This window comes from Microtus pennsylvanicus, unplaced genomic scaffold, assembly GCF_037038515.1.
Source record: "Microtus pennsylvanicus isolate mMicPen1 unplaced genomic scaffold, mMicPen1.hap1 Scaffold_358, whole genome shotgun sequence".
Classification (NCBI taxonomy): Eukaryota; Metazoa; Chordata; class Mammalia; order Rodentia; family Cricetidae; genus Microtus; species Microtus pennsylvanicus.
Genome location: NW_027460980.1, coordinates 1 through 13,658, shown reverse-complemented (window position 1 = coordinate 13,658; position 13,658 = coordinate 1). Strand labels below are relative to the sequence as shown.

At 41.9% G+C, this 13,658-nt stretch overlaps 1 protein-coding gene across 1 annotated transcript; it reads right to left on the bottom strand.

The window, feature by feature from the left end:
• Positions 1-632: 632 nt before the first annotated feature.
• LOC142842261 (protein RIC-3-like) lies at positions 633-9,739 on the bottom strand (the record flags this gene model as incomplete). The annotated part of the gene is made up of 4 exons (XM_075959104.1): positions 9,518-9,739; positions 8,480-8,552; positions 6,378-6,471; positions 633-781 (listed from the first exon to the last, which is right to left on the bottom strand). Coding segments are annotated over exons 1-4 (520 nt in total), but the record flags the coding sequence as incomplete, so codon positions are not given.
• Positions 9,740-13,658: the final 3,919 nt, after the last annotated feature.

Below are 13,658 nucleotides of genomic sequence, written 5' to 3'. Positions count from 1 at the left end.
CACAAGCTACTGGTGAAAATGTACAGCCACTTTAAAGCTAGCTTACAGTGTCTGTAAATTTAAACATATACGGACTATAAACCCTGACATCCCAGTCCTATATTGAAAGAGAAGCACAGTATGTCCAAAAGAAGCCATGAGCAGCCTTGCATGCAAACCTCACAGCAGCTCAGACCCCACAGTCCAAAGCCAGAAGAGCCTGGTGTTAATCAGCTAGTGAGTGGATGAACAAGCTGTGGTATATTTATACAACACTCCAGTAACTTCAGAAAGAATGTGTGACTCAACAACACACATGACTCTCAAAAGCATTACTCTAAACAGAAGACGCCCACCACAGCGCATCTGCACTATAATCCATTGATACAGGAAAAGCCCAATTATTGGGGTGGAAAGCAGCTCAGGGGCTGCCAGAGGCAGGAGGGCAGGACTTTCTAGCACCATGAAACTGTTCTGAGTGAGATTACAACTGTAGATGTTTGCCAAACTTTCCAACTGCACATTTATAAAAGATAAACATTATAAAGTGAGAACAGAGATTTGTCATGCCTCAGTACCAGCCTATTTTTAAGGAAACTGGTAAGAAGTCTTTTCTGGGTGACAGCTAAAAATGAAGTAAGGGGTCCTTTTACCTTCCCAGTCCTCCATGTAAGGGGCTTCCTCAGCTTCCTTCTCTGGAGTAGATGTGTCAATGAACTTGCCTTCTTTCATGACCCTCGTGATTTCTCGGAGCTGATGCAGTAATCGTTTCTCTTGGTCAGATGTCACAGTCTGTGCTCTGCTGAGAAACAGACAATCCAGCCATTTGGTGGTCAGCACTCCTAAGCAATGAGGGAAACTTCGCCATGATCTGTTTGGATCCTCACAGCGGAGGTCTAACAGCAGGTGATTTTCTAGGATTGACTCTGGAATGTCATGGTTGGTGCCAGAGATGTTAGTTCCATGTTGTGATCTTACACACGGAGTGTACTCTCCAGAGCACTTCAGTGACTGCTTGAGTCCATGATTACTGAGATGGAAACAAGACCCCAGTGGTCTCAGCCGTACATCTCACAAGGCTGAGCCCCCAGACTCTCAATTTCCCTCAAACTCATACCTTATTCCCTTTACTATGAGACACTTCTCTGAAGCAAGGATGTCAAAGAAAAATATTCTAGACCATTAGTCTCAACCACAGAAAAACACTGGACTGGAATCCGAAAGGCTTTCTTAGAGAGAGAAACTGACAACCTGAGATCCACAAACTGAAATTTACACATGGTGATTACAGTTCATGCCTTTTCTTTTTCCATCTCTCCTTTCCCACTCCTTCTCCTCCCCTTTCTTTTAGAACTCCGATAAGCAAACACTCTACCAATGAGCCAATACCCTACCACAGTACTCAATTTCTACAGTTTAGAAAACTGCACCTGACTGCCAACTTAGCTGTGGTTCTGGGCAAATACCTACAAGAACAGCACCAGACCTGAGGGAAACAAGGCCCCGGAGAGGAAAACGCTGCATCATACAGAAAGGCAGGGTCTTGGACAGCAAACAGAAACCTGTTTTAAAGCCAGTTCATCTAGTGGAGGAATTGAGAGAACCGCTCATTCTCTCCTTAAAGCCCCAAGCACCCAAGTCAGAGCCGCAGGAGAAAACCACACACCAGTTATGGAGGCGCCCATTCCTCTCTTCTGCTCAGTGAGATCTACACTGGGCTCCTCTCCTAGCTCACCTGACAGGAAAAACAGGCTTCTCCTTCAAACTCTGAGCGTGTAACTGAGGAAAAGGGTGTGTCACTTCCACCCCCCTCACTGGGAAGAAAACAAAATCAGCTCTGTTCTCCAACTTCCTCTAATGAAAACGACCCATTTTGTGGGAGAGTTCAGGGGTAGAATAGGACAACCTGCCTGCGTTCACAAAGCTCTGGCTAGCAGGTTTACAGACCGTTTCTCTAACTGTACATGGAATAGTCTGACACTAAATGAAACAAAACTGAGCCTCTGTTCCTAACTTATGGAAAATGGAAACCTTTAAAGTACAACAGATAAAATGACAAACTAAAACATCCTTTTAACTTTGAAAACATATGTCTGCCTGCCTATTAAACAGAGTCCAGGATACACATGTCACCTCTTCAGGATTTACTACAGAGAACGGTTTTATGGAATTCTTGCTATCTCAGCCTGCCTTGAAGCCCCGCAGGGCAGTCAGTGCTGTGGCAGCACTCACAGCACACCTACATATCGGTCTGGCTGGTCTCACATTTGTTTTCCTCTACCTCTGAAATGTGGTCTTCACTCTGTCATTTACCAAATCTTACAGAAATCATCAGTGACTGTTTTACTCCTGAGTCCAGGGGTCTTTATCTTCCAGTTTGTTCTTTCCGATTCTTACCATAGAGCATCCTTCCGAAACTTCCTGCTTTACAGGAGCACACCTGCATCCCTCCCACTTCTCTAGGCATTTTAGTTCTGACCTTGGCCTACTCTCTCCATTTACTAAAGCCAGTCATGATCCAGCATCACAGATTAAGTCATTACCTAAAGAGAAGATATCCGAACCCTATCTTTAGTCTTTACTTTTTACCCAGATGTCCCTGTTGTCTAGTTATTTCCTCAGCATCTCTACTTGGGGACTTGTCATCACACTAAATTTCAAATTAACCCTAAATTCAGTCCCTCAAAACCAAGGCCCACAAGAAGCTACATGAACAAGCAGAACAGAATAACAGGTTATCTATGGCAGATTCCAAAATGTTAGAAAAATATAAGGTCACAGGTGGTTAAATAATGTCACTTGACTTTTAATCAAAGAAATCATCAAGTCCAAATCTAAGAATTAAATATGGATAGAACAAAGCAGAAAGGAAAGACCAAGGCTAACACCAGAATATGATGGTCTCAAAGATTTGGTGATCTCATCTTTCACCATGACCTTGATCGTATCCCCAATAGCACATAGTCCTATAGCTATTATATATTATATGTGGCTATTCTAACAGCATCTCAACCATATTCAAAGTTCAGTTCATGTTCATTATCTCAAAATCCTCATCTTCTTTCGTGTTTAATCTTATTAATTAATAATGCCAGAATCTCCCAAGAAGTACTATAAATCTTCAGGGATCTTTGTATCTTTCCATTCCTTCCACGTTATTACCTAGTTGGTTTCCTATGGGGGCACAGTCTCTCTTTTGCTCACACTATAGGTTAGGGTACAGCCATTCATCCCTTTACCTTCCTTTGACAGTGGTCAAGTGGCAGTCTTCCTATTCCATCTTCCTGTCTGTCGTGATTGGTTCATTAAATGTTGCTTGACCTAGATTGAACCAACTGAGTGGAGGTCAATGCCTCAGCAAAGGAAAATAGATTTGCAAGGTCCTAGATGCAAAGATGTTTTGGGGGGTGGGGGAAGGAGTAGTTACGTGTGTTGGGGGGAGGGTGGGGCATGTACAAGAGAGCATGTGAGGGAGGTTGGCAAGGCCAGGGCACTCAGGAGTAGGCTCTTTCTAACCAGTGCTTTCTCAGGCTACACCATGTTTCGAGAATATAAGTCATTTCTGACCAGACACTCTACTCTTGGAAGGAAACCTTGCTAATTCTAAAGGCGAAATAAGAACATCTCACCTTGCTTCCTTAACTGTGTCTCTGAGTTTGATACTATGTTTAAAATCAGACATAACATAGAGGTCACTGCACATGTACAGACCTATACCCATGAGGTGAAAGGTGCCTCAAAAATTTATGAGCCACATCAGAAACCCTTTTCATGCCTCTAGTCATACATAGATATATGAAGGTACTATTTCTCAGTTTCAGGACAACATCTTGCAGTCAGGAACACTATGGAAAGTATGCAGTATATGGATACCATACAAAAGGTTAGAGCTGTAAGCAAGCTTGTGCTCCTTGTCTTAAATCCTTTCCTTGCCCCAGAAGTCAAGATGTCATCAATATCATCTAACAGAAAACACTGGAGCATCCACAGTTCTTCTGAGAATCACGACTGCTAGAACTACAGGCACAGAAGGAAACCTGGTGCACAACTCACCCTGCACAGGAACCCAATCAAATGGATCAAAGGAGAGGATGAAAACAGAGGCCCACCCAGGACTAGGTAGGTCATGCTAAGTTCTGCAACTCTTAGCTTGCTAGAGGAAAGCAGGTGAAACACTTCAAGATCTAGGCACAGGATTTTTATTTCAGGGATCCAAATAGCACAGGAAACTCCATAAGAACTGAAATAGGACTATGTGAAATTAAAAAGCTACTGCACTGCAAAGGAAACGATCACCAGAGTGAAGGATGCCTGCAGAAACGGTACAGGATCCTACTGGCTACACATCAGACAGGGGACTAAGATCATAGAATAGATAAAGAACAGAAAATTAAAAAATCTAATCATACAAACAATAAAAAGCCTACTGAACTGAATGTACAGTTCTCAAAAGAAGAAACACAGATGTCAATAAGTGCATAAGAGCCTATAAAAGTCAGGGTAGTTCTCCACCCAGACAGGAAAGTCACATACATTTGTACATTAGATAATGTCTACAAAAGCAGTTAGCTCAGAACAGTCTTTAGCAAGTTTAGTGAACCTTTATATACACACACAAGTACAGTCATGTACATATGTGACTTCAGAAAACATTTTAGGTTTTAAGCCTACTTTCTGAACTGCGAAGAGGTCAAAGTTCCTGATATAGACAGGCAATGTTCCAGTGTTCATCCTCATGAATAGCATTTCAATAGCACAGGAGATAATATAAGGAAATGTCAGGCCATGAAGCTGCAGTGTGAGGATGCCTACTCCTCTTTCTCTCTCTCTCTCTCTCTCTCTCTCTCTCTCTCTCTCTCTCTCTCTCTCTCTCTCTCCTTCTCTCTTTCTTTTTTGAGACAGAATTTCACTGTTAGCCCTGGAACTTGTAGACCTGGCTGGCCTTGAACTCAGAGACCCACCTGCCTCCGTCTCCCAAGTGCTAGGATTAAAGGCATGCCACCGTTCAGTTGTTTACTCTTCTAATATGCAACCAGGGATGGGCAAACTAGATGTTGGGGAGCAGAGGAGGAGACACAGAGAAGTACTTGAAAGATGGCAAATATAAGAGGTCAATGCCTGTTCCTTGCATCAAAGACTCCATAACTGTAGACCACTGTGGGAGAGACTGTTCACTATCCCGCATGAGATTGTTATGGCCCACCGTGAAGTTCTCCCTTCTTTCCTGTTAGAAAGTTCAGCTGAGACTCTCTGTCTTGGTACATAGTATCCACAGTATCACATTTTTAAGTTGTTCCCATTTTCATAAACCTCTTGCCCTTCTTTTTCAGATCCTTGGCCAGTGTGGCAGAGCAGAATGTTCCTTCCTAAGTGTTTGCCTGAAAATATGTCTGTGCACTACATGTGTGCAGTGTCCAGGGAGGCAAGAGGAGAGCAATGGATCCCCTCCCCTGGAACTGGAGCTACAGACAGTGTGAGCCACCATGTGGGTGCTGGGAACTGAACCCAGGTCTCTGGAAGAGCAGCTGTGCTCTTAACTACTGCATCATCTCTCCAGCCCCTTGTTTGTTGGTTTTTCATTTTTCAATTTGGTCTCAGAAAATATAACATACAATAACCAGATTTTACTTAATATTTTACATTAGACAGCTAGGGAAAGATACTTCTTAAAACTAGGTTATTTGATCCTACATGATTTACAAATTTCAAACTCTCACAATAATTCATACTACATTTAATGCTTGAAAATAGGTTTCTCAATAATATGAAACTGGATTTCAACTGAGAAAGAATACATATATTACACCTAACCTGACAATTACATAAGACAAAACCATGTAAGACTTACATGTCTATACATCAAAAGCAAAAAGATACTCATGAAATTATGAGTCCTATTTGATGAAAACTTACCTCTTGAGCCAGGTATGGTGGCGCATGCCTTTAATCCCAGCACTCGGAAGGCAGAATCAGACAGATTTCTGTGAGTTTGAGGCCAGCCTGGTCTACAGAGCGAGTTCCAGGACAGTCAAAAGTACATAGTGAGACCCTGTCTCATAAAGAATAAAAAAAAGTTTTGGATGTGGAATCACATATCTTTAATTACAGAACCTGGGAGGCAGAAGCAGGAGGATCTCTGAGTTTGAGGCCAGCGTGGTCTGCTGAGTGAGTTTCAGGACAGCCAGGGCTACACAGAGAAACACAGTCTCAAAAACCAAAAACAAACAAAGAAAAAGAGAACCTTTACCTGGAGCCATCACACTGCCCCATTTGTTTCGCCCAGGAGGTAAAGGCAGTGAATTTGAGGCCAGCCTAGTCTAGTCCTAGGACAGCCAAGGCAACACAAAGAAATCCTGTCTCAAAAGTGAGCAAGTAAACAAACAAAAAAGAAAACTTACCTCTCACCATTAGGTCCCACTCTATTGATTAATTTTTCCATGGCTTCTTCTGTCTCTTTTAGTTTTTCTTGCAGTTGAACAAGCTCATAATTGGCTGAAAAACAAGCATCAATCTAAGAACTATCATATCCCATTCCCTAAACCCTTTCAAGAAACAGCTAGCTGGGATGATCTGTGATAATCTAGGCTTCTTCAGAGACTCAGGAGAATAGACACGAGCTTCTCTAACTAAAACAACCAGCACAGAAAAGGCTTGGAGGTCTGGCCACGAGGATCAACAGGATACTCACTTAGGGAATGATAAATAAATCGCTCCTTCTTCCACACAGAATTCAACAGAGCCAACTAAAGAAAACATCTAACACTGAAAACATACCCTGCAAAGTCGCCCCGGCATAAATGCAGAGGGTGGATGACAGCTTGTGATCCACACAGTGAGCCTGGGTAAGGTGCCAAGCCTAGAGAGTACTAGAAAAAAGGATCAGGACTCTGAAGTGAGCTCTGTTTGCCTGTATTTATGGTTTGGAATTAATAGTTTCATTGCTATATTTCTTCAGTAGGAAATCCTGAATTATGGTTGAGACCTCCTTGCTCAAAGTTTTCTGACCCTAATTGTCTAGAATAAAAATTAGACCATGCTAGGGTATCCAGAATTGCAGTTTTCTCAGACAGGGTCAGTAGAATGTAGACAATACAACATACACACACACACACACACACACACACACACACACACACACACAGAGCAACAGCACAACAGCAAAAAAAAAAATACTCAAAACCATGAAGTACACTTTCAGGCAGTAAGAAAACTAAATGTACCTCAGCATATGAACACCTAGACTTCTATTTCACACTTTTCCTGTGTAGACCTGCTGGCTTCAAACTTACTCTATAGAGCAGCCTGGCTTCAAACTCAGATCCAGCTGCCTCTGTCTCTTGAGTGCTAGGATTAAAGGTGTGCACCACCACTGCCTGAATCTAAAAGGCCTTTTCTTTCTTTCCTTTCCTATTTTTTTTTTTTTTGAGACAGGGTCTCTGTGTAGCCCTGGCTGTCCTGGAACTAGCTCTTGTAGACCAGGCTGGCCTCAAACTTACAGTGATCCACCTGCTTCTGCCTCTGCCTCCTAAGTGCATGCCCGACTCTAAAAAGTCTTTTAAGGCAGTTAATTCCTGTGAAGTGGGTGCAAACTGCACTATGTGATGCTGAAGTTATTGTTAATAATTTTATTCTGAATTAAAAGATAAAGCTGACTCACCGCGATTGCCATTGTTATGAAAAGCAGTCTTGGGAGTCCATTTTACCATTTGATGTACTTCTTTCTGTCTCTGACAAAAGACGGTCTCAACAGTCTGTTTTTTATTTTATTCATTATTAGAGTGTGTATTTTGTTTTGGTTTTTTTTACTAATTTTGTGCTTTGTGTATGCATTCAGTGTGTGAAGCATCTGTGTGAGTGAGACCCATGCAAGTTAGTGTGCAGGTGTACAAGATGGCACACAGTGTCCTCCTCTGTCACTCTCTCCCTTATTCCTTTGCAATAGGGTGTCACAATAAAGCAGGAGCTCATTGTGCTGGCTAGGCTGGCTGGCCAGGGAAACCTAAGGCTCCTGTGTTGGAGTCACAGGCATGCACAGCCGCGCCTGGCTTTGTACACAGGTGCTGGAGATTCCATCTCAGTTCCTGCCTGTGCAGCAAGTGCTTTAGCCCACAGATCCTATTTCCTGGAATCATTCTAACCTATAAATTCTTAGAGAGAAGGACAGACTACTCAGTTGGGAACTATCTGATAGCACATTTCAAGATTCCAAAGTGTCAAGAGCTAACTATGGACTGTAACAGTGATGCAGTTTCTCCCTCGGCTTTCCTCTGAGAAACAAACACATTTGCTACAAACATCCTGAAGACTGTAGGTGAAAAGTAACTAAGTCAAATGTTGACTGTTAATTTGCTAATGTATACCAAAGATCTAGCAGCCTTGTGCCCTTTGCAGCATTAGCCCTTTAAGACCCAATATCCATACACTTTTGAGAAATGTCTGTCCGCCTGGCTGTACTCCACTCCAACTCAGTAAAACTGAATATGTGGGAAGAAGCACTTACTGATCTTCCTATGGGCGTTCCCAGGTGGGGCAGTGGAGCAGTTCCGATCTTCCGCAGTTTTCCCCTTCGAAAGCTGAGGATGAAGGAGGTACAGCACATCAGCAGCAGCTCAGAGCCTCAAAGGCACGGAACACCGCATGTTAAACGGAAAGAAAAAAAAAAGCTGGGAGACAAAAATTAAGTCAGAAATCAAACCGAATATCAGCATTAGAGAAATGTCTTTTTAAAAGCCACTGAAAGAGACAAGAAGGCAAAAATTGTCAAAGCAAAAATCAAAGCACAAACAAAATCTTATCGTTGTCTGCGTACCCATGCTTATGGAAGGACAGGTGATGTAAAGGACCACCCTGGGGACATTCTCATGCTCAGCTCAGGCTGCCTGCAGAATTCCTGGATGAGAAGAAACTAAAATCTCCTCACTTTACTCTAAGCATGAGCTTAAGACAAAGATTCTACACCTCTTCACAGAGCTCAAGTCTGTAGCCTATAAAAACCTACTTGAAGGTAGAACTAAATTGGGGGTCTGCCTTAAAAGACCCAGTAGGACATCCAGAACCAGGAACTATTGGGCTGCGTATGTAGATACGACAGTTTGTTGGGAGAATTACAGAGATGACACTAGACAGTATCTTATAACCTGGCACCATTAAATGGACCTTACAGTGGCTATTGGAAGCCTGGCTTTCATCCTATGAACAAGCCTTTTCCTAGAGCATCTTTATGGTCTATCAGCTTGCAAAAATGCCTAGTTTTTTGTTCTTTTCCTTTGAATTATAGTGCTGATTGGATTATCAACTAGAAGATCCAGGTTTAAACCCTGGCCTTACATTTTAGTTGTAAATCTATGCTAAGATTTCTCAGCTGTAAAACTGAGATGATAGCTATCCTAACTGTTCAAAGAGATGAGGTTTTTTTTTTTTTTAAAGAGATGATGAATTTGAAAGAGCTGTGTGACCTTTATAGGGTTTTACTGGAGATGATTTTTATTATAACGACATTAAATTTTCACTGGCATATGTCTAAGATAATTCCACTTACCTTAAACAGAATGTACAGTATGTACAAAAAAATTCCAAAGCCGTAGATTGGAATGATCTGGCCCATCAGTCCTCTTCCACCGCCCCCTCCTCCAGCACCTCCGCCTGCTCCCTTGGCCTTTGCAAAGGCCTCTGCAAGGTGGGACCTCTGGAAACGAGCTCCAGGCATCTGCCCGTCTGAGGGCACTGAGTGGTGATGCATCATAGGTGGAAATCGGCCCAGTTTTCCTGAGAAAAGTAATTACTCAGCTTTATCTCTTCTATTTTAAAAAGGATGTGGCAAAAACATCTTATGCATTGAAGTTAAAATAACAGAAGCATCTCAAACATGTTTAAGAAAAATTGAAATTTGATTAGAAAGATAGAAGTATCATACAGATACAAACACGTTGTAGTAATCTCAACTTATTCACTAAACACATTTCCTCGTCCTTCTTGGTCCGTAGCTAAACTACATTTCCTCCTCCTGTAGAGTTAAATGTGACAGAGTTCTAGTTGAAGAAACTTGGTCAATAAAGCTTCCCATAGGTTCAATTATATGACCATTTCTTTCTGTAGGATGGATGCTAAAGGCCAGGGAGACTTGACAGTCATATGTAGGAAATGGCAGAGCCTCCATCAACCTTGGTTCCTAAATAATTGTCACCCTGCTAACTTAGAGTCACCTGGTCCTGTTTGTGTAAGTGAGAAGCGAGCATTTACTGTGTGAGGGCCATTATATACTTTGGAGTCTGTCTGTTACAGTGGCTAGCCACCTCTATCTAATGCAAAAGGAAATGTAATGTATTCTCAGGAGAGAACAGAACCAGAATCTGGAAAGCCATCAGGAGGATCCAGGCCGGCTACTTTCACATTCCAGCTCCAACTCTCTCCTCTCTATGGGACTACAGCTTTTCCCTTTGTTTCTTTGCTCATAACTTCAATCTCTTTCTTCAGATAACTCCTCTAGTTCTTTGTGCCCACAGTAGAAGGCAGTCATTCCAAACCTCTTAATTTGCAACTCCTTCAAGAAACTAGCTAAGACGGGCCCTAATTCCAAATTCCTTGGAGGAAGGCTGAGTGAGTGCTCAGCTTAGGGAGGCAAGCACCGCTTTGGATCAGCTATAGCTGAGCAGACAGGATTCAAACAGGAAAAATAGGGTCAAAGGCCCAATCCTGGAAGAGCTTAGAGAAGGGGAGGTTTATAATCCATTTTCTTTCATTTTTTAAAAACTCCATTAAGAGCAGCCAAAAGATAATACCACCAACCCAATTGGAGACAAAGAAAGGAAAAAGTAAGTCTTCAAAAAGCCACAAGTACAAGTGTTTGAAAACCAGTGTTGGGATAACATTCTAAAGTATAGGACACTAGAGAACAGAAGAACCTCCAAGAAACTCTTAAACACACAAATTTTTTGACTTCAACAAAATTAAGGATTTCTGTACATACAGAAGACCATGAACAGAATTAGGAGGAATGAAATCATGAAAAAGTCTAACATTTCAAATGGAAAAGGACTAGATATCTATAATACAGAAGAGCATGTCACTTAACGACATCACAAGAAATTCACAGCAAAAGGGACCAAAGATATGAATAAGGAACTTACAAAAAGGGACACCTAAGTGGCTGCTAACAGACAAATGAAACTTAAAAGTATGACAGTGGCTGGTCAGTGCTGAGTTATCAATACTAACAGGGTATGTGACCAACGTGCATAGTTACTGAGAAAGGACTTTCTACCAAGCAGGATGGTGGGAATTAGCAAAAGGTGGCCAAGATATGGGAAGGCAAGAACTGTGCACTGAGGTAAAAGGACACACACACAGTCACCCTGCTAACTGTACCTGTGCTTTGTGATACTATTCATAGGCTGGATGACCTAGTGGTCCCTCCGTGGTGGGTAAATCTGGGAGAAGTGTTCAAATACAGTTATGGATAGGCAGGCTGAATTACTCACTACAGATCTGTGATGGAAAGCTCACTATGACAATGTATCAACGAGCTTCAAGTAACTAACCTTCCTAACTGGAAATAAAAACTGAAATGGAATTGACACAAATAACAGAATTTTATGTTTTTTGAAACTATATTATAAGTGTCTATAGACAGACATAGTGACACACACCTATAAACCCAGAACTTGGAATATGAGGCAGGAGGATTGTGGGTAAAACTGGCCTGGGCAACATAGCAAAATCCTGCCTCGAAAGTAGAAAAGGGAACTGAGGATGTATAATACCTCGTAGGTAAACAGCTGGCCTGCCATACCCAAAGCTCTAAATTGAATCCCCAGCACTGAAACAAGCAAACAAAGGCAGGATAGAAAGAGCAAAGAAAGAAGACAAAAAGGCAAAGGATGCCTCACCACCTCCCAGTCTGCTTTGCCTTTCTTGCTGGCTGAGAGTCAAGAATTTTGACTGCACTAGCAAAACCACTATGAAGATGGCCTCTCCTGAGATTTCTTAAATAAGAGTGTTAAATCAGCTAATGAGTTAGACATGGTCACACATCCCTGTAATTCCAAGGGAAGTGGAGGCAAGGGATCAGGAAATCAAAACCATCCTTGGGTAAATATTCAGGTGGCTACAAGAGACACTGTCTCAAAAACATATTGTGGTCAGGGGAGGGACAAAAAGAGAGATGGATGATAGATAAACTAATGACCATGCTTAGGCCCCAAATTAAGTTTAATTTTTATCACCAGTCATTTCTCATCTTTGAACTGTATTTTTCTGAGAAAATCTTACAAGTGTGGTTTGTGAACCACATTTATAATCAAAATCCATGCCTGGACCTACCTCTTACTGTACAGTAAGAGCTACATTGACTTTTTTGACTTCTGTTTTTATCCGAAGTCCTTTCTTATCTTTAAATACGTACCACTTACCTCAGAAGACACCTTTGGATAAAAATCCTTTAAACAAAAAGTCAGGGCTAGGGATGTGGCTCATTTGGCAAAGCAGCCGCCTAGCATGTGCAAGGCTCCAAGGTAAATCCCCAGCACTTTCCCCCAAAAGTATACCAAAATATTTGCACTTAACCTTTTAAACTTAGATAGCAATAAACTTAGACTTCAAAAGTCACAAAATCACACCAGAGACAGAGAAAGAGAGAGAGAGAGACAGACAGACAGAGAGAGAGAGAGAGAGCGAGAGAGAGCACGCTAAAGTACTGAAATATGACTCTCTTAAGCCCACACCTACACATTGGTTTTATAGTATCTTTTTCTTAGTAAACTCAATTTTGCTTTATAACAACTCCTGAATTCTTTCCTATGACTTAAGTAGGATTCCTGGCTGCACCCAATGTGACAGTATCTCTGAGGAACACGTCAGGCTAAACAACAACACAGTAATGCTGCATTGCATTTCTTGCTGTGAATGATACTATGTAAGTTGAACACATAATTTCTTCACATTCCTTTTTAAGCAAACACAAACACGAAGATATAAAGGTTTAAAATAAAGACATTAGAGAAGACACATATGACCTGGCTTGGGACCCGGCAGGTAAAGTGCCTGCTTTGCAAACATGAGGACTGGAGTTTGAGTCCCAGAATCTATATTTAAAAGCCAAGCATGGTGCTGGGCATTTGTAATCCTAGTGATGGGGAAGTGGAGACAGGAGGATCCCTGTGACTTCATGGCCAGCCAGCTAAGCCTACTTGGCATGTTCTAGGCCAGTAAAGTACTCAGATAGACAGAGATAGACAGACAGACAGACAACCCAAGAAAAAATACCTGAGTTTTCCAATGGCCTCCAAATATATCTACATATATGTGCATTCACACTCAAACACATAAATGGGCCTAAAGAGAAAAGAACTTCTGTACTTGTAAAACAGATTTCAAAGTTCTGTGAAGAGAGCTATCTACGTTTAAGTGAACTCTGCCCTTAGGTAGGTAGAAGGGAGGCAAGGAGGTTAACTCATTAGCTACAGGGCATGGAAGCTGCCTTCTGCTTTATATCCTTCCTTACCCATGCTCCCCTCCAGTAATTTTCCTTTCCCTCTCAGTACTGATGCCATGGAAGCTATGGAGGAAACCCTTTGTTTCAGAGTGGGCCAACCCAAGAATGGTGCCTCACACCTATAATCCTAACAATGGGGAGGCCAAGGCAGAAAAATTGCCATATGTTTGAAGGTAGCCTGGATACCAGA